The 25,582-nt window shown below is 36.6% G+C and overlaps 1 protein-coding gene across 4 annotated transcripts in view; it reads right to left on the bottom strand.

The window, feature by feature from the left end:
• WDPCP (WD repeat containing planar cell polarity effector) overlaps positions 1–25,582 on the bottom strand; it is a 332,130-nt gene that overhangs the window by 172,377 nt on the left and 134,171 nt on the right. For all 4 annotated transcript variants that reach the window (XM_082643314.1, XM_082643316.1, XM_082643313.1 and 1 more), the window contains exons 7-9: positions 12,228–12,342; positions 10,233–10,366; positions 6,530–6,721 (exon numbers count right to left, since the gene is read on the bottom strand). In XM_082643314.1, coding sequence (XP_082499440.1) covers positions 6,530–6,721; positions 10,233–10,366; positions 12,228–12,342 — 441 coding nt within the window. The remainder of the gene's footprint in view (positions 1–6,529; positions 6,722–10,232; positions 10,367–12,227; positions 12,343–25,582) is intronic.

Below are 25,582 nucleotides of genomic sequence, written 5' to 3' on the forward strand. Positions count from 1 at the left end.
TTGTTCCTGATCTTAGAAGGAATGCTTTCAGAATTTCACCACTGAGTAGGATGTTAGCTGTGCGTTTGTCATATATGGCTCTTATTACGCTAAGATATCTTCCCTCCATACCCACTTTCTGAAGTTTTTATCATAAATAGATGTTGAATTTTATCAAAAGCTTTTTCTGCATCTATTGAGATGATCATATTGTTTTTATTCTTCAATTTGGTAATGTGGCGTATCACACTGATTGATTTGTGAATATTGAAAAATCCTTGCATCCCTGGGATAAATTCCACTTGATCAAGGTGTATGATCCTTTTAATGTATTGTTGGAGTCAGGTTGCTAGTATTTTGTTGAGGACTTTTGCATCTATGTTCATCAGTGATACTGGCCTGTAATTTTTTTCATGATATCTTTGGTTTCGGTAACAGGGTGATGGTGGCCTCATAGAAAAGGTTTGGAAGCGTTCTGTCCTCTGCAATATTTTAGAATAGTTTCAGGACAATAGGTGTTAACTCTCCTCTAAATGTTTGGTAGAATTCACCTATGAATCCATCTGGTCCTGGACTTTTGTTTGTTGGGAGTTTTTAAATTACTGATTCAATTTCGGTACTGGTAATTGGTCTGTTCATATTTTCTATTTCTTCCTGGTTTAGTCTTGAGAGATTGTACCTTTCTAAGAATTTGTCCATTTCTTCTAGGCTGTACCAGTTTATTGGCATGTAGTTCTTCATAGTAGTCTCTTATGATCCTTTGTGTTTCTGTGGTGTCTATTGTAACTTCTCCTTTTTCATTTCTGATTTTATTGATTTGGACCGTCTCCCTTTTTTTCTTGATGAGTCTGTCTAAAGGTTTATCAGTTTTGCATATCGTTTCAAAGAACTAGCTTTTAGTGTCATTGATCTTTTCTTTTTTTTTTTTAGTCTCTATTTCATTTATTTTTGCCCTGACCTTTATGATTTCTTTCCTTCTACTAACTTTGGGTTTTGTTTGTTCTTTCTCTACTTACTTTAGGAGTTTGGTTGTTTACGTGAGATTTTTCTGGTTTCCTGTGGTAAGCTTGTATCACTATAAATTTCCCTCTTAGAACTGCTTTTGCTGCATCCCATAGGTTTTAGATCATCATGTTTTCTTTTTCATTTGCCTCAAAAAATGTCTCATTTCATTTTTTGATTTGCTCTTTGATTTCTTCAGTGATCCAGAAACCAGACCTTATTGAAGAAATTGATAATTCCAGGTTTGCAGCAGGAAATGTACAAGAAAGCATGAACCATATTGTTACACCAGACAGAGGGAAGCTACCCAAGACTACTGAGGTCATGACAAGAAGAGGAGCCAACTTGAGGAGGCTCCCACTGCCCAAAGTTAAGAATCTGAGCTTTCAAAAGGATAACAATTACAATTTATGAAACCCATTAAGTCAAGTATGTTTAAATCCATGAATTAATAATGCTATTAAAAAAACAAAAACTAATTGGTTACCTTCAAGGAGTGATAGGGAACCAATTCAATCTTGAAAACTAGTAATTAAAAGAAACAGATGCTTATCCTGATTATAGTATATGAATCCATCCACTGGGAAAACAAGTAGGAGATGAGTAGAAGTGTCTCATTATAAAAGTATCACAATTAATAAAAAAAAATCATTAGATATCACCATTTTGCAACTGTCATGAATTACTGGATCTAGGCATTAAGCATCAATAGCTGCTAAAATCAAAAAAGAGAGAAAACCAAAAGAGAGAAAGAGAACCTGACATTATGTGCCTTCTGATTAAAAAGCACTCCTTTGCGCACAGTCTTGACAAAACCGACTACTAACTTGCAGAATTTTCAAAAGACAAAGAAACTTGTTGAACCACACCATGATGATGGAACAACAAAATCCAGACTGTGGGACACTGCAGTTTCAACAGATAAATATTAATTAAAAAAAAAAAAAGGGATGGAGCAGGAACTTGCAGATTAAAAGACAGTTAAAAGACATATTAACATGTTTTAAATAGATAATATTAAACTACAGTTTTGCAGGATGCACATTTAGGTGATAAAAACTATATGAGAAAATGTGTAAAAGTCTCAATAGAGGTTACTTTAGGGCACCAGGAAAGGGTTGAGATCAAAACAGGGTACGTGGTGCTATTTATGGTACCTGGCAAAGTTCTATTTCTTGACCTGAGTGTGGTTCAGGGGTGTTTCCTTAGTAAAAGCTCATTAAACTATATATTTAGTCTGTGTGGTTTTCCTTAGTGTGCTTTATAATAAAGAGATTAAAAAAAAATCATCCCTAAAACAGAAAATCTTGGTTATCTGGTTGAAAGCTAACACAGTTCATACATTTCTTTGGAAGAGATGTCTCTGAAATATTTTGGCTTTTCAGTTGAATGCATTTATAATGCTTTCTGAATACTTCTTTTATCAAATTATACTGTATTAAAAGTTGATCACATTTTGACTTTCCCATCAGTTGGCTGCTCCTCTAAATCACTGCAAAATTAGTTTTTAATTTTTATGGGAAAAAAGTTACCTTTGTGAGGTTGTATTTCCCTAGCCCTGACAACACGTTTTAATGTTTAATAGTTCTGCTTATGTGTTCTTGATTAATTTGGTTAAACAAATTCAAGTGACCTTTTCTGAGTAAGATATCTTGAAATTACTGCCATACTCAGAAAGCATTATCAAATCCATACAGCTGAAAAGCTAAAACATCTGCTTGAATACAAAGGTAAGGAAAGAGTAAGTTGTGTTGTCACAACATTTTTGACAAAGCTAATGAATTAAATAGTTCTATGATGACGGTAATCACCTTTTCCAAATTTAAGTATAAAGAGTGTGAGGAATTTAAGTAAAAATGACTACCATGCTATGTACAATAATCCATACAAACACCATTAAAAACTATTTTTAAGTGAATTGTACTGATAAAAAATTTCTTTTTCTTCATACTATTGTATATTTTTCAAAACAAAATTTTTTCCCCTAGACTACATAAATCTCTCTGTTCTGTGCTTCTAATTAAGATATGTACTGTTGTTTAGAGCTCTGCAGTGTGAAATTAGACCAGCAGTTTTCTAATATCCATAAAATAAATTGAGAAATGTTCCTCCTCTGAAAGACAGATAATTCAGTCACAGAGAGCTTACTTCTATGTTTCCTTTGTTTTCTTTTTTTTTTTTGCTGCTTGATAAGCCAATTTTCTACTTGGAATTTACTGTTAACACTCTCATTTGGTTCAGTATGTGGGCTTTATCCTTTCCATGGTCTGTTATGCAAAAAAGATGGCTTAAAAATTTTTTCCAGTCTGCTGTAAAGCAGTGGTTCTCAACTTGGATGCACATGAGAATCACCTAGGGAACCTGTAAAAGAATACTGATGCCTCCTACCCCTCTGGAGATTCTGATATAACTGGTCTGGGTGGGCTCCTTTGTAAAATCTCTGCAGGTTACTGTAATGTGTTGCCAAGGCTAAGAACCACTACTCTAGGATCTTGCCACTGTCCAAATAAAAGCTTACTATCTTTTCTGATTGAAATTGGGTGGGAAATTATTCTTTTAAGTTCTATCATTTAATAGATGCAAAGATTAAATTTCTTCTCTATGAGGCTGCTACGTTTTTAGTCTGAATTTCAGGGTTTAAGAGTATATCGTATCTCTTATTCTGAGGATTAGCTCAAGAAGTCTACTGGTCGCTAGTGAAAAAATATTTAAAGACATATGCCTGAATATTACTTTTATAGACTAGTGGTTTTAGTTCATGTTACCCTAAAAAATGTGCTACAATTCACAGTTAAAGATTATGTCTTCACACACACACAAAGAAACAATTATTTCCCCAGACATTTCTTCCAAAAGCCATTCACCTTTTGCATATAGAAGTTCATGTGAGGTTCTGAAAAAGAAATCTTTACAAATTTTTCTAACAGTTCAATTTTGATAGACTGATTGAAAGAGCCAAATCCAAGACAAAAGCTACTTGACAAAAAAAATGAATTATATATCTTAATATATTATGATCAAAAAATTAGCTATGCAGTCAGTGGTGAACAATTAAAAATCAGGTGCAAGTATCATATACAACTTCATGAAAATCTATTCAAATACTTAAATAAGATGGATAATTTTCCAAAAATACAAATTAAGGAAAATGACTCAAGGAAAAGATAGAATTCCCAAAAAACAAACAACCCTCGAAAAATGGAATCAATTATAAAAAATCTACCTTCCTTGAAAGACAGCACACCCAGGCAGTTTTATATGAGTTTTACCAAACATTCAAGTATCATATAATTCCTTTGGCACTGGTTCAGAGAGGAGAAAAGAGAAAAGCTAGTCAAATCACTCTATAGGGGTAGTACAACTTTGATATGAAACTTAGAAAGGATAGTAAAAAAAAGTAAAATTGTGTATGAACCTTGAGCAAATTGTAAATCCTCTTTAAAGTTCCCCCCTTATTATCTCTCTAGGTAGAAACAATCATTCCCCACTGGCTCCTCTACAGCTTACACATACTCTACCCACAGCATTATTTAACACTTTAGCGTACTCACACGTTTTCATATTTGTCTCTCATTGGTAGACACTAAGATCCTTGCAGGCAGGGAGAGTTTTGTATTTATATTCCCTGGCATGAAATACAGTGCTTACTCCATGGTCATGCTCAGTAGTTGATGAATGATGTGAAAAGAGAGAGGGAAGGACCTTTCAGGTAGAAATACCAGTAATTTGTACAGACAGGAGGTGGGAAATAAAGAAGCAGTGAGTAAACCATTTGACTAGAACATAGATTTGTATAAAGAAATAACATTGGAAAGGTAAGTCAGGGCCAGTCAGGGGGACCTTTTCAGTGCCGAGGCTAAGTTTAGTTTCAAAATCTACTGAAGGAGTTTGCACATGCAATGGCTAAATCAGATCTGTGCTTCAGAATCCAGATGTGCACTTTTTTGAGCTGCCCCAGGACCTATCTGGTTTAAATCTATCATTTTAAAAATTAGAAAACTACAGTCAGAGAGGATAGGTGATCTACCCAAGGCCAAAGAACATAGTATTAGTTAAAAGCAGGCGGAAGCTGACAGGAAGTAAATTTGATTAAAGCCACACAGTATATGGTCCAACCAACAGGCAAACCGAGGTTTATCCAACTCCGAAGTCCATAAACCAGATGACACCAGGAGATGAAGTACATAGACCATACGTATACCCTTTTTGAACAGTCCTAATTTCAGGTAATAAACTCATTTCAAATAAAGGTAATTTGTGTAATGTAAAACTAAAGGCTGATTTATATTATTTTTACTTTTATTATAAAACAGAACATTTAAAAGAATTCTAGTTGGCTTTATTATATTAAGTCATTTTGATTAAGTCTTTTATTCAGTTAGCTTCTGGACCCAAGATCAATAAAATGGTGGGCATGAACAGGAATTGAATAGGAATAAAGCACTTCTTTATCCTTACAAAATCCATACCTGAAGCATTACAAGTGGTATTAGTTACTACAACAAATTGGAAAAGTCCCAGAAAAAGGTAAAATAATTAGTTAAAAAGGACTCTTCGGTCTTAAAAGATGGCCTGTAAATTTATAAAACCAGAAGAGGTAGGAAGGGATAGAGAAAACTTGTACTTGTTCATTGTATCTCAGAATACTGATTCTGAAAAATTAAAAAACTTAAAGCCTAAAAGATAATGGATTTAGAGAAAATACAGGAACATACTATTTTACCCAAGCCAAAACATTAAAAAAAACAGGTTGGAGGAGGTTGCTTTTTTGTAAGTTACATTAAAAAAGAAACAGAATTTCATACTCAAAGTACTGATACAAGGTGAAAATAGCCATAGGTTCGTGATAATGAATGATGATGGAACCACTGTCAGGAATAGATAGGGCAAGATCTTGTCTGCACCTCTTAGATTAACCCTTTTGGTGCTCCTGTCCCAGGCAGGAAACTAGACTGAGAAGGCTGCTCTTCTAAAGCCCTCCTTACAAATCCTTGCCCCAGCCATGGTTTGGCACCACAGAGTCTTGCAGAAAATAGGCATTTGACTAATGTTTGCTACCTAACTGAAGTTTAAAGAAGGTGATTGATAACATAGCTTCGATAGGCATGAAATCATGAGCAAACAGTAATGACAGTACTAATAATGATAATGACAAGAATCACAATAGTAATTGAGAGTTTAATATATGTAGTTATTGCTCTAAATGCATGTATTAACTCATTTATCTTCATTAACTTTATTTTTCAAATAATGAAACCATAGAGGTTAGTAATCTGCTCAAGGACAGAGAGCTAGGTAGTGGCAAAGCTAGGATTTGAACCCAGAAGCTTGTGCTATTAATCACTATGCTATTCAGGCAAGTCCCGAAACTGTATATCCTCCAGATGTGATACTTTAAAGGATCCCATTTCATATGTAATTTCCTTTGTTGAATATTTGGAAAATAAATTATATGTTTTAAAAAGTATTCACACATTTCAGAATAGAAAACTAATAATCCTATTTTATTTTCTCTTCAATAAAATGTATAGATTTGCTTTAGATTTACCTCCAGTCTTCCTTGAGCATAACCCAGGAGCAGCAGATTGGCTCTGTCTTTCTCAGAAGAAATGGGGGCCCAAGGCCAAGCATCATCACTGACCAGTGGCCACCAGCAAACAACTATATCTTGAACACAATTGATAGCTAGACGACGCTGTGTTGTCCTGTTTACTGGGCCAGGGATTTCATAATAGGAAATCTAATGGTTAAAAAAAAAAAAAAGCAGACAAGGATCATTTTTAAAATGCAAAATCCTCAAAGTATTGCAAAAATTAAAGCATCTGTAAATGTAGATAAATGCAAGTAAATATGCATGTTAAACATGTGCTTAAGGAGGTGTCAGAATTTACCAAATTCTTTTGACACATATATAAAAAAGACATATGTTCAAAATTCTCCCCATTTTTAGCAGAGGAAAGGAAAAGGAGAAATGTGAGTTAGGGAGGAATTGGCCATAGCAGTCCCAATCAATACCAAAATGTACAGTCATGGTTGCTTGACAGCATCGACCTACACATAGGATTTAAGACCGGCTATATTAAATGACAAGTTCAGTACTGCTGACCAAGAGTGTCTGACTACTGTTTAAGACATAACATGTTAACAATGACTGAATGACTGACAACAATAAAAGGAAAAACAACTTGAGGCAAATATCACTTTAAAGAATATATGAGACATATACACAAGAATTCTGCATAAAGGGATAAGTCACAGCATCATGCTGCATAAAAGTTTATGCAGCTTCTGAGAATTATGCTTTTCTTTCTTAGGAAGGATTTGTAGAATTTATTATTCAAACTATGTTATTTTGGAACATGGTTATTTGAAAACATAAGCACGGCACCATCTGGGTGACACATGCCAAGGAAATATAGATTGCACCGTATTTCTGCTTAAGGAATTAATGGAAGGTTGATAGCTTGGAAGCCAAAAAAAAAAAAAAAAAACTATCTTGCCATTGCTGGTCAGCAATAATCGAACCACTTTCTGGGGATTAAGCGCATGGCTAAGCCTACTGGACCAGACACTAGCAAAGGGCAGGGGGTCTTCTTATCAGAGAAATGCTTCTGGAGCCAGTCTCACTACATGACAGATTGCTTTCATATTCCTGTCTGCAAGGCAACAAAGGATGGCAGTAATGCGATAATGCCAGAGTGCAATGGGTGTTAAGAACCCGTTGCATTTATGTATTGTATTTAGTAAATAATCAGGCTCATCCAAATTGTGATCTCACCACTCAACCAAGGCCATTAAAATCAAGGTTAATGCTTTAATAATCCTCTGCTATTTTTTTTTAATATGGTCAAAAGGAACCCTTTTCTATTTGCATGCCCATAATATTATTGACCTCTTCATCCTCTGAATGCACATCAAAAGGAACTGAAATCAAAGTAATTACCAATGTTGTTCTCTCATGGTAAACATTTAACTCCTTGCACTGTCCCTGTCCCTTCACTGTTAAATAAATTGAATTGGATTTTTAAAATGTAGACAGGAAAACTCGTTAAAGGTCAACACTTTCAGGATATTTCCCCTACATTTTTCTTTGCCAAAATTGTTTCAATCTAAAAGAATTAAATTATGGTACAGCTGTAAAGAAAAGCAGAATTATAGTACTCTACACTATTTCCTTGTTTTAAAATCCAAATGGGCAATGACAGACAACACAGATGTACTTTATGCTTTGAAGTGCAAATTCTTATATTTAAGCTCTCAATATCACTATTTTAACTAGCTATCTTCTTAAGAGAAATACCACAATGGAATTGCTAAGTCCTTAAAAATATACCTACATTATTTTGATGTCCTACCTGCCATGTACACATGTTACTTAAGAATTTCTAGATGAGAACTGGCACTTTCAATCCTCACATAATGCAAATCATATATGTTATCTGAAATTTCATGTTTGCGGTGAGTATTAATGGCATCAGTGTTCTATCACGATGGTCAAGAAGGCAAGTGAAATGAGTAAGTTTCTTAAAACATCCTTCCAATGGACAAATGGCAGTTTTTACTAAGTATTTAAATACCTATATTTAAAATACTGAACCAGAAAATGAAATCCATGGGTTTTCCAAAGGGAAGCAGGCTACTTCTCTAATGTAAAGAAATGACATGGAGTGCTCATGGAGTGCTTAATTTCTCAAAGCTAAAGGCAGAATGAATAAACAAATAAGTAACTCCCTTACTCAAGGTATAGGGCCCATATACTCGGTCTATTTTTCACATCTTTTCATCAGAAAAGATGACATCCTGACAGTTTCTCTCTGCTCTCATTAACGGGGAGCTAATATCCTTCAGCTGAGAAGACTTTGCCAAATTATCCACCACACCTAAGGTGGAGAAACTAGTCATACAAAATTTTATATAAATGCATTAAAAACAGTTACTTTAATAGTTTGAGGTAATGCATACTGGTGCATTTTAAAGACCAGCATTAGTAAATAAACAACATTTTAAGTAAATCTACAGTTAGCTATTCTGGAAAATAATATCCCATTAAGAATGCTAAACCAATTTTTTTTACTAAACAAAATATAATATATGAATACCACCGATTTTCAGTTTAAAAGAATCAATATTATACAAAGTGTTATAGAAGCTCCACAAAGTTGGCAGACAAAACCAAATTTTAGTTTATTACCACAATGAAACACTTATTTAATGTATTTTATCCCATGTTAAAAATCTTTTTTATAAGAGTAGATTTTTCCAATAAATAAAATTAATCCTCCCATAACCACCACCACCTCAGTCACAATAAGAAATAATGCAAAAGGGCAAAAGGTTAGGTTAAATACTACTTTTCAAACACACACAGAAAGTTGACTTTTAAGAATCTTTGCCCTTGTTACAGACACTCTAGGTATGGTGTAAGTGTGCATCTTGTTTAAGGAAGCTGTATATCAGCCCCGTTCCCAGTGAACTGTCTCAAATCCACGTCACAGAGGCTGGATCAATCTTGCAAACACAAGTCATTGCTGAAAAGAGGCCTTGAACTGAAACAGCCTGGAAAATGTATTAGATACTCATCCTACCAGAGAGTATGCCTTCCAAGCAGTTAAAATGTAATGTGGCAAAACTTAAATTAAATACATCATTTAAAATAAAAATCCTGCCTTAACAGATGTAAGGTCCTTGATACAAGGAAACAAATTACCTGGAGTTACTGAAGGGAGAGATACTAACACAGGTAGGAGATTTCTTTTTGCATTTTTCTCCACAGTTAGAGTTGGGTGTGGGGGGCAGGGGAGTCTTCCCACTCTTCGTTTATTACACATTTCTATTAACCTTTGAAAGTGCCTTCTTCTTTCTTTCTTTTCTTGTGAAATGGAAGCCAGAGCAGCTATCCTGGCCTAGAAGGATGATACCGGGTCTTAGGGGAAAATGAGAATGGTGTATATACTACCACTAGCAAGAAAACCATTTTCGAATGTGTAACTTGCCTCTATTATCTGTCTCTGACTTCTGTTAAGTACTATATAAATTACTGCAAGCATGCCACTGTTAGACCCCCATAATGAGAGTAAAAAAGAAAACTCTGGATGGCCACTGTTTCTAGTTGATCAAGCTTAATCTTATAATAACTTTGGTTTTTCTGAAATCCGGAATGATTCAATAAAAACAAGCATAACATCAACTCTTGTGATACTCTAGCATACCTTAATAACTAACAATATGACTATATAAAATGAAATCTCTACCTTATAATCCAAGGCTGAGAGTTTTTCCAGTCTTTTGTTTATATCAGGAGAACCCATCTTCTTGGTAAACTGAATAAAACATAGTTTGTTTTGTGCCAAAAATGATAAGATGATAAAGCTGTCTGTGAGAAGAGCTTAAAAAAAAAGATTTGATAATACTAGCAAATACTAAGTTAGAATAAAATAATAATTAAGTTTCTTCCACTGAAATATTATAAAAAACTATTTTCAGAAGATAAATGAATATGAATTGAAATAACTAAAGTCTCCTAAATACCATTATGACATTTTACAAAGATAGTAAAGATACTGGGAATAAACAACAATCATCAATCTAATCATCTACAGCTTTATTTTTAGAGCACACAGGTAGATAATTAATATTCATAGGTTACATAAAGGGCCATTAATGTTATAAAAATTGTTGATAAAAACATATAGTAGGAATTTGAGAAATGTTTTATATTGTTCCCAGCATAAAGAAATTATTGAATGTTTTATATATTTTTCTTTACTTCCATACCCTGACTGTGCAAGCAGTAACCAACAGTATATCTACACAATTACAGGAGAATCTGGAGAACTGCCAAGAAATCACATTGTTATCATGGTCTCATGAGAGTGTATCATTTGTGGTATAAATAAAAGAAACAAGTGAAAAAAGGTATCTCAGTGACATGAATAGTGTTGGAAGTCTCCTTTTAATTCTTATGGAGGAGAATCAATATGACAAAATCATCACAGCCACTATTTTCTTTGCACTGTCAATGAAGGGGTCAATTATTAGACATATGAAAATGGAACCTCTTCCATAGGGAAGCTTCTTTAGCACCATGATCCTATAAGGAAAAGGAAATGGCACACTTATAACCTTAACCCCAGCTTTCATTATCAGGAATATGGCTAATGATAGCCATCCTGCAGAGTGCTTTTCTCTATGAAATTGTGTCTGATTTATTCAGAGATAGCTAGTGAGCACACACAGCAGAAGGAAGGTTTCTGTAATCTAACCTCTGTCCTTTCCATTAGATCACACTTTCCTTTGATTATTCAATTTAAGATACTGACAATTTTCAATCTCTAATGATAATGCAATCTGTTTCTTAGACCATTTTTTCACCTTGAATTAAAAACATAATCTTAAAACTTCAGGAGTCAGCACACTGTAGTGCAAAGAAAATGGGCTTTGCAGCCAGAACCTGGGTTCAAATCTCAACCCAGTCATTTCTGGGCTAGTCCTTAGTATCTCATTAGTGGTCATGTTCCTTAGTATTTCAGCTTCAATTTCCTTATCCATAAAATGGAAATAACTATACCTTATAAGGAATTTTTTTTTTAATTAAATGATATACGTAGGTTAGCACAGCATAGAGCCTTTTAGGGATTAATAAATGTCAGTACCCTACTTTTTCAATTACTGGCTTAAAGTCTTTTTTTATGTGCTTTGTAGCAATTATGTACTGATTGTGGTATCACTTAATAGGATTCAGATTTATCTAGTATATTTGGCATTGATTTTTGATATTTATAAATACTGCCCAACTCTCTCAAAAGTTAGTATTCACAGACTTTGGTAACAGAGAATCTTCCTAACAGCCAAAGCACAGGTTTTGTTTTTGCTTTTGTTTTTTTACTGGTGGCTGTGTTGACAAATTTGCGTTATTTATTATTCAAAATTCATGTGAAAATGAAAAATATTTGAAATGTCAACACACCAAAAAAAAAAATAAACACCTCTTTTGAAAATACGTTCACATTTTTTAAAGCAAAGAATGAAAAATACTCAAGGATATGAGCCTAACACTTGACAAAAACTTTGATATTAAATATTAGTCAAAACTTGTATGGGTCCCAGGGGTTGTAACTATGCTATTACAAGCAATTACTTGTGTTTTCAAGTCCCCAGTGGTAATAATTAGTCTACCTGTTGACACACACTATTTCTCCTGCCCCACTGTTAATGCAGGCAATTGATTTGCACATGGGGGTAATTACCATCACTGATGGTGTCTGAGATGAGCTTCCCCACCAGGCTTCTGTCAATCACCACTTTCTCCAGCTGCGGCCCGTAAAGGCTTAAGGACACCAGCACACCTGAACCAAAGAGAAGCTAAAACCAGGGAAAGAGGGAGGGGGGGAGGGAGATATACTGAGAATTAGAATCTTTTAAAAATCTCTCCCCAAATGCACAACTTATACAGATATTAACATGTGCATCTACACCATGGAATTATAAAGAGTTTTTCTTCTTCGAAAAACAATCAATGACATCCTGAGTAAAAAGATACAGGTGGTTAAATGATGCAACACAATAAGGGCACTGATTAGTGCTATAAGCAGAAACTGAATTTAGTTCATGTTTATTAGAAGTGTAATCTTCTAAATACTTAGAAAATAACCGTGTGGAAAAAACTGCTTTGCACTGCATTCAGAAATGTGATGTGTCTTAAACTGAAATGTTTTCAAAGATTACTATTTATATCAGAAATTAAAAGATTTCTTAAGCTTTGAATAATCAATGCTACACATTAGAGAAAAGATGTCATCATTACAATATTAACAGCAAGTATTACAATGTATTTGGAATTTAAACCGCATTTCTACAAATAAAGATCTTGTCTAAAATATTAAAATACATGTAAATCAAGGCAATTAAAGTAAAATGTTAAAATTCATAAATAAATACCACATATCAGAAATAGCTTCTCAAGGAGAGATACAGTAAAGTATGCAGGCTTTATTAATATTAGCGTTCACCCAACCACCCAACAAAAGATGTCTGGTTATCACCATTATGGTTTTATACTGCTCCTTTCCATTTGTGGCAGCATAATTCATTCATCTCCAAATGTTTAAAACTTCTGAAAGGACTATGCATATGTGTATGCTTGTTATCTATGAGATTATGAAATATCAACATTGGAAGAAATTGTTTCACCTTCAGGGCAGCAGACTCAAAGCAGATGAATCATGGAATAGCATATGGTATAGAAAGAAAAAAACCAATTGTCAGTAAACTAATCATGAACATGCCAGCCGAACCCGAAGACAACTATGATTTTAAACAAAACAGGGGACTTCCCCACCTACCTAAGCATCATGTCCCAGCTAGACAGGATGATTCTGTGACAAGACATATTGTGACATGTGTGGGAGATGAGCAGCATCAGGGACCAGGTTAATAAAAAAAAAAAACCATTACTCCCCTATGGTCTAACAGATTCCAGGCACATGAATCAGAAAAGAAACTGAAGGGTCCCACATGACTTAATGAATTGTCCATTTCATGTTAATGCCCCCAAAGGGGGCGGAAGGCAGGGGAAAGGAGAATTTAATCAACTTTATTGGTCTGGGAGACTAATAAGAGAAGGCACATTTGTTCCAAGAATTTCAAAATACTTCACAAATTAATTAATCTCTGCTGAATTATGAATTACATCCAGCCCTGCCATATACCTTGATGACAAACACTGATAGTTCCCTTTTAGGGAATTCCCCCATAACAATATAACATATTATATTATATAACAATATATTATATAATAATATAATGTGGTCTTTACTCCCTACATTCTCCCTTCTCAGACAGGGAATTTTAGGGTCATCTTTCATATCTAGTTCTCCCCTTTATAATAGCTTTTGCTCCCTCATTTATTCAAAGCACCTCAAATATCTGTCCTTTTCTATTTATTTTTATCTACTAAAACTTTATATCTATACTCTTAAGCACCTCTTTTCTTCATTATCCACTGATTACTAGCTCCTTATGGATACTAGCTAGGCCACTTTTATCTTTGTGTCTTCAGTGCCTAGAACAATGCCAGGCACATAGGAGGTGCTAACTAAATGTTTAGAGGAAGAATCATAATTAACATGGAAGTTCCTCTGCAGCATCCCTACAAGCATCCTTCAAGCATCCAGCCCATGCTTGAAAACTGCCAGTGACCAGAAGCTTATTACCTTACAGGAAAGCTGTTCTACCACTAGTAAGTTCTAATCAATTTAAAGATCAGTCTTTCATTTTTTTCATTCAACAGAAACTGAATGTTGATTATATGCCAAACAATAAACTAAATTTAGTGGCTCAAAAGTGAATCAAATATAACCCTTAGAATAGGTTAAATATAGGTTAGTACAGAGAGGTAGGGATATAAGCAAGTAAGTGTAATAAAGTGTTACTGGTCCTATCATAAGAATACATACTGGGTAGACTGGGGGTACTGAGAAGAGGTGGCGATGCTTGAGCTTGAGGTGAAGGCTAACACCGCCTTCTAAGAACTTCTACAGTAGCCCCAGTTTCTCTTCAATAGTGCTCTTTTTACATATTAAAAGATAATAACATAGTGGTTAAGAACGTGGACTCAAATCAAAATGAAATCAGCACTGGCTCTATGTCTTACTAGCCGTGTGACCTTGAGGGAGTTACTTAACTTCTATAACTTCATTTCCTCCTCTGAGACGAGGTATAATAATATCTACTTCATAGGATGAGGATTAAATTACTATTTACAAACAGTATTTAGAGTAATATCTGGCACATAGTAAATGTCTGTAATTATAATTATTGTTACTATTATTCAAACATTACTCATATGTTTTCACTATACCATTTACCATCTCTGAACACATTCCTCTGTCTTTTTTAAAATCTTGTGCCCAGACTGGGCTCGATGTTAGATATGGAACACTAGACTCCAGGTGAGTTATAACCACTACAATCTTTTGTCACTTTTCCTATTTGCTCTGAGTTAACAAGGATACTGTCTCCAAGATATGTGCAAGTTCTTTCAGAACTTTGGAATTTAATTTGTCCAGGTCCCAAATTTGTTGTTCCTTATTTTGTGCTCTCACCACAATTATCATGAACTAACCCTCATCTCCTAATAGAAATTACTTTTTCTATGTATGAGCACTTGTTATGTTATAAAATTAATTCTAAAAGACCACTTTTGTCGGATGGAGATGGAAAGTGCAACTGTGATAGTACGTAAAAGAGGGAACTTAAGCTGGAAAGGATTTGAAGGGGAAGTGTCAAGGCGTAGCAGGAAAGCATACATACATCAGTAGATAACTGACATACACATGGAGATAGGGGGAGTGATTTGGGGACTGTGGATCCTGCCCACTGAGCTTGGGCATTCCTTCAGAATCTTTCTCAAAGGATGGATGCAGCCACTAATGCATTCACTCATTCATTCCACAAATGAATATTTAGTATTTTGTAAGAGCCAGGCCCTGTTCTAGGTGCTGAAGATACAGCATTGAACAAAACACACAATGCCCTTGCTCTACCGCCCTTCAGGAAGCTTGCATTTGAGTGTGGACAAAGAGAACAAAAAATAGTTTTAAAATAATGTCAGAAAGCAATAAGAACTACAGAGAAAAATAAAGCACAATATGGATGCAGGCTTTAGGAGGATGCTGTTTTAAGTAAATGACTAATAAAGAGAAGTAAAAAGGCCTCCCTGAGGAGATGACATTTGAGTACAGATCCAAATGAAGTGAAAGAACAAGTGATATGATTATTTGGAGAAAGGGAGTTTGAGGCAGAGAACAGCAAATGCAAAAACTCTGAGGTTAGAATGTGCCTGGGACAACTGAGGAAAGGTAGGCCAGTGTGGCTTGTGGGGAGTGAGTGAAAGGGATATTCAGAGGATGAAATTAGCGAGGTAGTCAGGGGCCAGGTTACACTGATGTTTCTGATGAGAAGCCATAGGGTTTTAAGCAGCAGAGAATTATAATTTATGTTTTAAAGAGGGATCAGGGCGGGGCTTCCCTGGTGGCGCAGTGGTTGAGAGTCTGCCTGCCAATGCAGGGGACACGGGTTCGAGCCCTGGTCTGGGAGGATCCCACATGCCCCGGAGCGGCTGGGCCCGTGAGCCACAACTGCTGAGCCTGCACGTCTGGAGCCTGTGCTCTGCAACAAGAGGCTGCGATAGTGAGAGGCCCGCGTGCCGCGATTAAGAGTGGCCCCCACTCACTGCAACTGGAGAAAGCCCTCGCACAGAAACGAAGACCCAACACAGCCAAAACTAAATAAAGAAATAAAAATTTTAAAAATATATATATATAAAATAAAAAAATAAATAAAGAGGGATCAGGGCAAGAGTAAAAGCAAGGAGACCATTAGGAAGCTATTGCAGTGGTCCGGGTGAGAGAAGATGATGGCTTGAACTAGAATGGCAATGCTAGAGGAAACAGTATGTCGATAGATTTGAGATATATTTTAAAGAGGACTTGCTGAAGAATTGGATGTGGCATACAAGAGGAAAACTCAAAGGTTTTTGGGCTGAGCAACTATGTTTACCGAGATAGGAAACACTTGAGGAGAAGTAAATTTAGCTTGGGGGAATCGAGGGTTTGGTGTGGACATGTTAAGTTTAAGGTGTCTATGGACATATAAGTAGAGACATCAAGTAGTCTGAAGTTCAGGGTGAGGTGGTGGCTGGAGATTATATTTGGGAGTCATCAACAATGTAAAGGTAGTGTTTAACATGGAACTGAATAAGCTCTCCTTAAAAAAATGAGTGGAGAGATCATAAGGGTGGGGCCCTAATCTAATTTGACTGGTGTCCTTATAAGAGGAAGAGACACCAGAGGGCTCTCTCTTTCCATGTGCACACACAGAGAAAAGGCCATATGACAACGAAGTAAGAAGATGGCTGTTTACAAGTAAGGCAGAGAGGCCTTATCAGAAACCAACCCTCAGCGCACCTTGGTCTTAGACTTCCAGCTTCTAGAACTGTGAGAAAATAAATTTCTGTTGCTTAAGAAGAAGAAAAAAAGTGGAAAGAGAGAAAGAGGTCCAAGGTCTGAGCTCTGGGACATGCCAATCTTTAGAGGTGTTAAAAGATCAGGTTAGTCCTCTACTGACACCTAGTTTGGGTACTCATTAGGATCAAGGTATGTCCATCATTTCAGATTTCCAAATGTCTTGTGTCCTGGCAGTATCCCTAACACCAGATTTTGGAATAAGAAGGTACAAACAAATTAATAAGTTAATTAATGCATTTTTATAAAACAACCTGTGGGGAGGCATAAGGTTTCCAAGTACTGGTGCCAAAGATATTCCTGGATACAGTAATGGAGATAACCAGAATTAGGGGGAAAAAAATAGTCTGGGTCTCAGGAAAAGAATATTCTAGCCCAGACAGGAAAGTATCTCCACCTGTTTCCCCCAAAAGTTAGTTCTTAAGCTCTCCAAAATGGAAAAAGCCTATGTAAGATTTGGCAGGACAAGAAGGAAAAAGGGCACCAAGATACTGTCCTACTCCACTACAAGGAACTGGAGAATTCAACAGCTCAGAAAATGAAAAAGAGCAGACAAAGAAGCAAAGTGAGACACCTCCAGAGCACATTTGAGTTTGAGAAGAGATCCACAGGATGAATAAATGAGAGGGCCCATGGGATTTCCCAACATTGTTCCAATTTTAATGTCGTTCCTTGTGCAGAAGATGACTAAGGCAAAATAGGAACTGAAACTTTTCCTTTTCTCCAATACCCTGTCAGACAGGAAGTATCTTCCTTGCTAGTTCTGCTCTGACCATGTTTCTTCCTATTGCTTTTATAATTTTTTCCTTCTCATTTTCTTCAATAAGCTCATACCAGAGAGGTGTGCTTTCTCTCTAAGAAACTAAGAAATGATTCCCATGATATTCAGATGGTTCTTCAAATTGGTTTCTCTTAACCTTACGTTGAGTACTTAATTAGAAGTGAAATGGAACTGGGAAAAGAAAGAGAAAATTTTACCAGATGACATCATTAACAAAACTTAAGCAATCACAAGAATCCGAGTTTCATTCACTCAGTAGATCAAAAATATACGAGTGCCTCCTATATATATGCCAAGCATACAGACGGGGATACAATGGTGAATGATGCAGGCATGTATTGGTAGAATATGCATAGAATACGGCGGAAAATCTCATCTAAGAGAAGTGGAGATTTTGGTTAAGACAGATGACTGCTTCCTAGAAGAGGCAGTTTAGTAGCCATAAAGAAGAGAAATATTACATCATACATCATGTATTGACCGATACATCATGGTCTCAAGTACTGAAGAACTGGTGCCGTAAATAACCGTGAATGAGCTATTTTATAATGGTGATCACAGCAATTTAATTGTATTCAGTATTCTCACTGGCTAAGGAAACTCACCCCCAAATCATGTGATTATTATGACATCTGGGGAGAAGTGAAAAGTAAAGGCATGCAGGATCTGTACTAGAAATCAACACTGGGTGATAGGTTCAATCCATCATTTGAGAGGTAAGTCATGGACAGGCAGCTAAGACTGATCCCATGAAATCATCAGGAGACGTGGGAGACAGCAGGTGCTAAACACTACAATCCAGAGAGGCAACAAAGTATTATGACCCTTGGAATGAATTCTAGGGTTGAAGCAAATATTTAAAGTATTAATATTATAAACCATTCCTCTGGAGGCCCAGTGAATTTGCATCAGGATGAGACCCAATACCTCTCTCAACCCTGCCCCCCAATTCAATCCATGGGATAAATTCTGCAGAAACTCAGAACTATAGACAGACAAACAACTTTACATTGAGGAAATCTATAATGAAAGGTAGGGTCACTGATCATTTTAACAGATAACCTGCTGGAAGAGAGATAACATGTTTTCTGTAATTTATTACTTCATTCCGCAAACATTATTATTATTATTATTTTTTTGCGGTACGCGGGCCTCTCACTGTTGTGGCCTCTCCCGTTGCGGAGCACAGGCTCCAGACGTGCAGGCTCAGCGGCCATGGCTCACGGGCCCAGTCGCTCCGCGGCATGTGGGATCTTCCCGGACCGGGGCAAGAACCCATGTCCCCTGCATCAGCAAGCGGACTCTCAACCACTGCGTGACCAGGGAAGCCCTCAGCAAACATTACTGAGTATAGAGGCAAATCATGCCTGACTAATCCATTAAAGTAGAGAGACAAAAGTGAATGTAGTTAAGACAAGAATAAGAAAAAAAAATTTAATTGACTCACTATAGGGAATTGACTAAGAAAAAGAAACAAAAGGACAAGAAACAAACAGGTATTTTTTTCTAGATAGAGAAGTGCTAACAATGGGGTTTCCCAAAGATTTCTGTGATGTTATTCAACATATGGAACAGATACATTCCTGGAAATTTGCCTGCTAAATCTATTTAAAATTACAAAATCTCATTTTCTCCCTTATTCTCATTATAAAATGAGTGATGCTACATTTTAATCCCTAATGTAATTTTAAATCCAGCTCTTTTATATATATAAAATAATTACATAAAATAAGTGATTGTTCTTAGAAAATATAATATTTTATGAAATGCACGAAAGAACATGGTACAAAGGTAAATCTTGTATTTGCCAGTAGTTTTAAGGATCTAAAGGATAAAAACAGTGGTAAGAAGTGAACAGGACAGCCCATTACTTTTGTACAAAATCTTATAATTTACAGAGGACTTTAATACACACCATCTCTATAATTCATATGAAATGCCAGTACAACTCTGGTACATAGTAAGTACGTAAGTTAAAAAATAATAGTAACAAGGTTAATCCTCATACTAATTCACAATCAGAAGGGTAAAGCAACTAACCAAAGGTGTCATAATTAGTGGAGAAGTAGAGACCAAGACATAGGACAAATCCTATGTCCCCCCACAACTGGCCCGCTTAGGAACTAATATCCTTTAACTCTCACTCAGTTGATTTCCATGCAGTAGCCCATCTGGTTTTCTTCTCTCCAGCTCCTTCTTCAACCTAAACCAGCTTCCCTCTAAACCAGCGGTTCTCAAGTGTGGGGATGATTTTGGCCAGCAGGGGACATTTGGCAATGTCCGGAGACACTGTGGTTGTTGCACCTGTATATGTTAGCCAGTTCCAGGGAGGCTCACCTGAACAAAAGCACCTGTAAATGAGTTGCTGTGGAGGCAAAGGTGTTTTCCATGTCTCCAACAAGCAGATGATTTGGAAGCTTCTCAAAATCTAATCAACACTTTTCTCATAAAGAAAAGGTAACAAATGAGGACCAGGTCAGATATTTTAAATGGAGTGGTGGGCAGTGCACAGTTCAGATCAGAGCCTGGAAGAAGCCTGTACCAATGTCTGTAACTCTGTTCAGAGATATGACTCTGATAACTAATGCCAGTTGTCAAGAAAGAAAAAGCCCAAGGGCAAGTCAGAGTCCTAAACATAGCCTGATAGAAATATCCTGTAAGAACACCTCCTTGCTTTTGTTCTAATTCTCGGCTCACCAATCAACCTTCTTATCTATAATTTAGTCCCTTAAATAATTCATCCATCAGGTGGGGGGGCACTGTAGCTATGTATATTTGATAACCCAGGAGTTCAGAGTAAAGAGGAGAGGGCTTAGAATTAGGCCTTGAGGAACCCTAACATTCAAGGACGGGGAAAGAAGCATAGGCCTGAAAAGGACACAGAGAAGAATGCTGGAGAGGTAGGAAGAATATTAGAAGAGCAAAGTGTCATCGAGAACTAACAGAAAAAAGTATCTCAAGAACACTGGAGTGGTCAGTACTGTTGAATCCTCCTGTGTATTTAAGATGATGCTTTAAAAAAAAAAAGTCTATTGGATTTAGTGATACAGAGAGTTTTTTGTAATCTCAGTGTAAAAGGTTTTCAGTGTAATCAGGAGAAAAGTATAGCTGAAGTTGGTTAAATGCTGAGTGAGCAACAGAGAAATGGAGACTCCAAACAGAAATTCTTTTGAGAAATTTGATTCTGAAGGAAACGGATAAGACATGGTGGTACCTGAGATGAATACTAATTGTGTTTACTTGTTTAAGTAGAAAAGAGTAGAGCCTATTTAAGTTGACCAGGAATCTCAAGGAATTCCAAATAGCCAAAACAATTTTGAAAAAGAAGAAAGTTCTCACACTTCCTGATTTCAAGACATATTATAAAGCCACAATAATCAAAATAGTGCGGTACTATCAAAAGACAGATCTACAAGCCAACGGAACAGAATAGAGAGCCCAGAAATATACCCTCACAAATATGATCTTCAAATGATCTTCAACAAGAGCCAAGACCACTCAATAGGGAAAGAACAGTCTCTTCAACAAATGGTGCTGGGAAAACTGGATATCCACATGCAAAAGAGTGAAGATGGACCCTTACCTTACACCATACACAAAAAATAACTCAAAATGGATTAAAGACCTAGACTCAGACCCAAAACCGTAAAACTCCTTGAAGAAACCATAGGGGAAAAGCTTCATAACGTTGGATTTGAAAATGATTTCTTAGATATGACACTAAAAGCAAAAATAGACACATGTGACTACATAAAATTTTAAAACTTTTGTGCATCAGAGGACACAATTAACAGAGTGAAAAGACAACCTACAGAGTGGGAGAAAGTATTTGCAAATCATATATCTGACAAGAGATTAATATCCAAAATATACTTTTTAAAACTCCTATAACTCAACAAAAACAAAAAAATCAAAAAACCCAATTAACAAATGGGCAAAGGACTTGAATGGACATTTCTCCAAAGATGATATACAAATGGCCAACAAGCATATGAAAAGATGCTCAACATCACTAATCTTTAGAAAAATGTGTATCAAAACCACAATGAGTTATCACCTCACACCCACAAAATAGCAACTATCAAAAAAAAAAAAGAACACAGGGCTTCCCTGGTGGCGCAGTGGTTGAGAGTCCGCCTGCCGATGCAGGGGACATGGGTTCATGCCCTGTTCTGGGAAGATCCCACATGCCGCAGAGCGGCTGGGCCCGTGAGCCATGGCCGCTGAGCCTGCACGTCCGGAGCCTGTGCTCCACAACGGGAGAGGCCACAACAGTGAGAGGCCTGCGTACCACACACACACACACACACACAAAAAGTATTTCAATTAAAGAAATACACATATAAGTTGTTAAAATGTCAAAGAATACTTGGAATTAAAGCAGCTGTTTACTGTCTTATCCCACCACAGCCTCTCATCCCACTCTCAAATGTAACCATTTCAACTCCTGGTAATTTCTCCTGGTTCTACCATCATATTTCTAAATACGTTGTGTCACTTAGAACTGCATTCAGGTGCATGTAATAGAAACCTTAAAAAAAAAAAAAGTCATTACTTAACCGAATGGAAGTTTGTTCTTCCTCACAGAACAAGAAATATGGCCTTAAGCAGTCCATGGCTGAAAAGACAGCTCCATGACATCAACAGGTACCAGGAACCTACTTTTCATCCCCTTTCCCTTTATTAAGTGGCTTTTGGTTAACATTACTCCAGCAATTAATTCTTCCCTTTTCTGCATCGACTGTACTACTCCCATTAGCTTATCAACAGGAATAGATGTTATTTCTTGCATCTAAAAAAAGAAACAAAAACCTCTTTTAACCTCACCTCTCTCTCAAGCTCCTGACCTATTTCTCCATTTTCCTTTATAACGTAATCCTTTCTGATGCTGTAAAGCCCTAATTTCTCTCCTCCCATTTTCCCTTAAATACATTCCAGTCAGGCTTCTACCCATACCATCTATTGACCCTGCTCTAATCTAGGTCACGAATGACCTCCGTGCTGCTCCATCCGATAGTCAATATCAGGCAACTTGTTACTGGTATGCTACATACCAGCAACACTCAACTTTCTTGCTGAAACCTAGTTTCCGGCGCACCACATTCCCTTCAGTGTGCTCTACCTCTCTGGCTACTCCTTATTCCTCTCCTTTCTCCATCTCTCCCTTTCTCTCTCTCCAATCCCCAATGCTGGAGCACCCCAGAGCTCCGCCCTTCTGCCTCCTCTAGTTCTCTATCTACACTCACTCCCTTGGTGATCTTCACTGATTTCTTGGCTATAATACCATCTCTGTTGCTGCCTCCCAAATTTCTCTCTCCAGCCCAGGCCCTTCTCTAAACTACACATTCCTATAACCAATTGTCTACTGTCTTCTCTACTTCAATATCTAACAGGCATTTCAAACACTGACGTCAAAAACTGAGCTCCTGATATTTCCCTCTAAAATGTCTCTTCTCAGTCTTCGCCATCTCAGTAAATGGCCATTCTTCCGGTTGCTTAGAAATTTCTCCTATATTCCACACCTGATCCATCAGCAGAATCTGGCCACTTCTCACCACTTGACAGCTCCATGCAGTCAAAACCACCGTTATGGCTGTTCACCTGGACTATGGAAGCAGCCTTCTGATTGCCGATTTGATCTTCGCTTCCTTCAATGTGTTCGCATCACAATAGCTAGAGTTATCCAATTAAAAAGTAAATCAGATCAAGCTCCTCCTCTGCTCAAAAGCCCCGAAAGGTTTCCCATCTCACTTAGAGTAAAAGCCAAGTCCTTTCAAAGGCCTGAAAGGCCCTTATATAACTAGTGCCTCATTTTCTCTCTGATCTCAATTCCTACTACTCTTCTCCTTGCTCATCCCACTCCAATCAGATCAACTCTTCGATGTTTTTCAGACATGTCACGTATACTTCCATCTCAGGGCCTCTGTACCTGCCTTTCCCTCTGCCTGGAACCCTCTTCTCCAGATACCTTCCACGGCTTGCTCCTTTATGTCTTAATCACACGAGGTCTTTCCTGGTCACCAGATATCAGGCCCATCCTGCCCTACCATCCCCCACCTATACTTCCTATTTTTCTTGCTTTATTTTTCTCTTAACAATTTTTATTACTTTCTTACATACTCTAAATTTTACTTATCAATCCCTTCTTGATTGTCTACCCTAATAGAACTTAAGCTACAGGGGAACAGGGATAATGGTCATTTTTGTCTGTTTTATTCACTGGCATCCCTAGCAATGAGAATTCTATTTGGCATATAGTAGGCACTATATATATATGCCTTGAGTGAAAGAATGGTCAAAAGCAGGGCACTGTCCCTTCAGGAATATTTCAGATCCAGACTGGAAGCACAGAAGCTGAAAAGCCACATTCCAGTTGAGTCTGGTGTGACATTTTATATATATATATATATATATATATATATATATATATAAGTACATGTATTTTATATGTAAAAATACATTTAAAGTATGCAATATTCCTACAATATTTTGCTTTTTTGTGTAAGCTGTTAGTGGGTCAGTGGGTGGAAATTTTACTGTACACTTCTTAAATAAACACTAATCTCTGGGCATGCTCCATAGCACACATGAGAATTTCTCATACCGAAAAATGAGCAATAGAGGAATTTCAAATGCCTCAGCCTGGGGAAGATGTATTTTTGGATAGGGGCAGTGGTCTATGGAAAATAATACCACTAGTTTGAACAACCTACTCTGCCCTCATAGCAGGCAGTGAATGGCAGTGCTTTGTGGAGCCACTGGAAGCCCGAGGCAACAGGAAGAGTCAGTGAAACAGTGCAACATTTATTTAAAATTCTGATATTTTGCTCATTATAGGTCTTTTGAGGGGCATTAATTCTGATTTTTAAATGTTGTACAAAAATATGACTTAAAAAAAGTAAGCTTTCTTGTAAGTCCTACCAGGAACCTCTGCTTACTTTGGCCAGAACTGCCTCATTTTGCCACTCTGAACAATAGGGTCTGTTCATAAAGAAAAATAGATACTGGACAAGCAACTAGCAATGTCTTCCATATATGTTATTTCTTGATCATTACTTACAGATTTTTATTCAGTAAAATTTAATTATCCTATATCTTTCATTATCTCTTATTAAATATTATTATTATTAATTCTCCTAGATCAGATTAGATATCAGATCTATCAGTTCCTTTTCTTCCCTCCCTCCAATATTCCTAGGAGAACCTTCTGTCCCCTGCCCCAATTTGGACCAGCTGCTACCTAGGCCTAAAGCACAGTCATCCTAAGATTTCTCTTCATTTCTTTCCTGTGTAAGATCCTCTGTTTCCTGGATCCTAAGAAATCTTGCTTCTTGGTTCACTCTACTGCTTTAGGGCAGCACATCTTCCAATAACTTCCTGAGAAAAAGTCCATAGCAGGTAGGTAAGATTTTTTGAGAGCTAACTAGCCTGAAAATGTCCTTGCTTGAAAGGCAATTTAGAATTCTAGACACAGAATTCTAGGCTAAAAGCTCTTCCCTTCAGAATTTTGAAGGCATGATTCCACAGTCTTCTAACTCCTTGTATTGCTGTTGAGAAGTCTGATTCCCATTCCTTTCTATGTATCTTATTTTTATTTTTTTACTGCAAAAGCTTTCTGGATCTTCTCTTTATCTTTGGTTTTCTAAAATTCACAAAATATGTCTTGGTATTAGTCTTTTTTTCAACCACCGGGTCCTTTCAAACTGTAAACAAACATCCTCCAGTTCTGGGAAATTTTCTTCTATTATATTTTGTTTGTTTGTTTCTTCCCTCCTGTTTTCTATCATTAGTAAGATAT

Source organism: Mesoplodon mirus (assembly GCF_964341445.2).
Source record: "Mesoplodon mirus genome assembly, chromosome: 14".
NCBI classification, from domain to species: Eukaryota; Metazoa; Chordata; class Mammalia; order Artiodactyla; family Ziphiidae; genus Mesoplodon; species Mesoplodon mirus.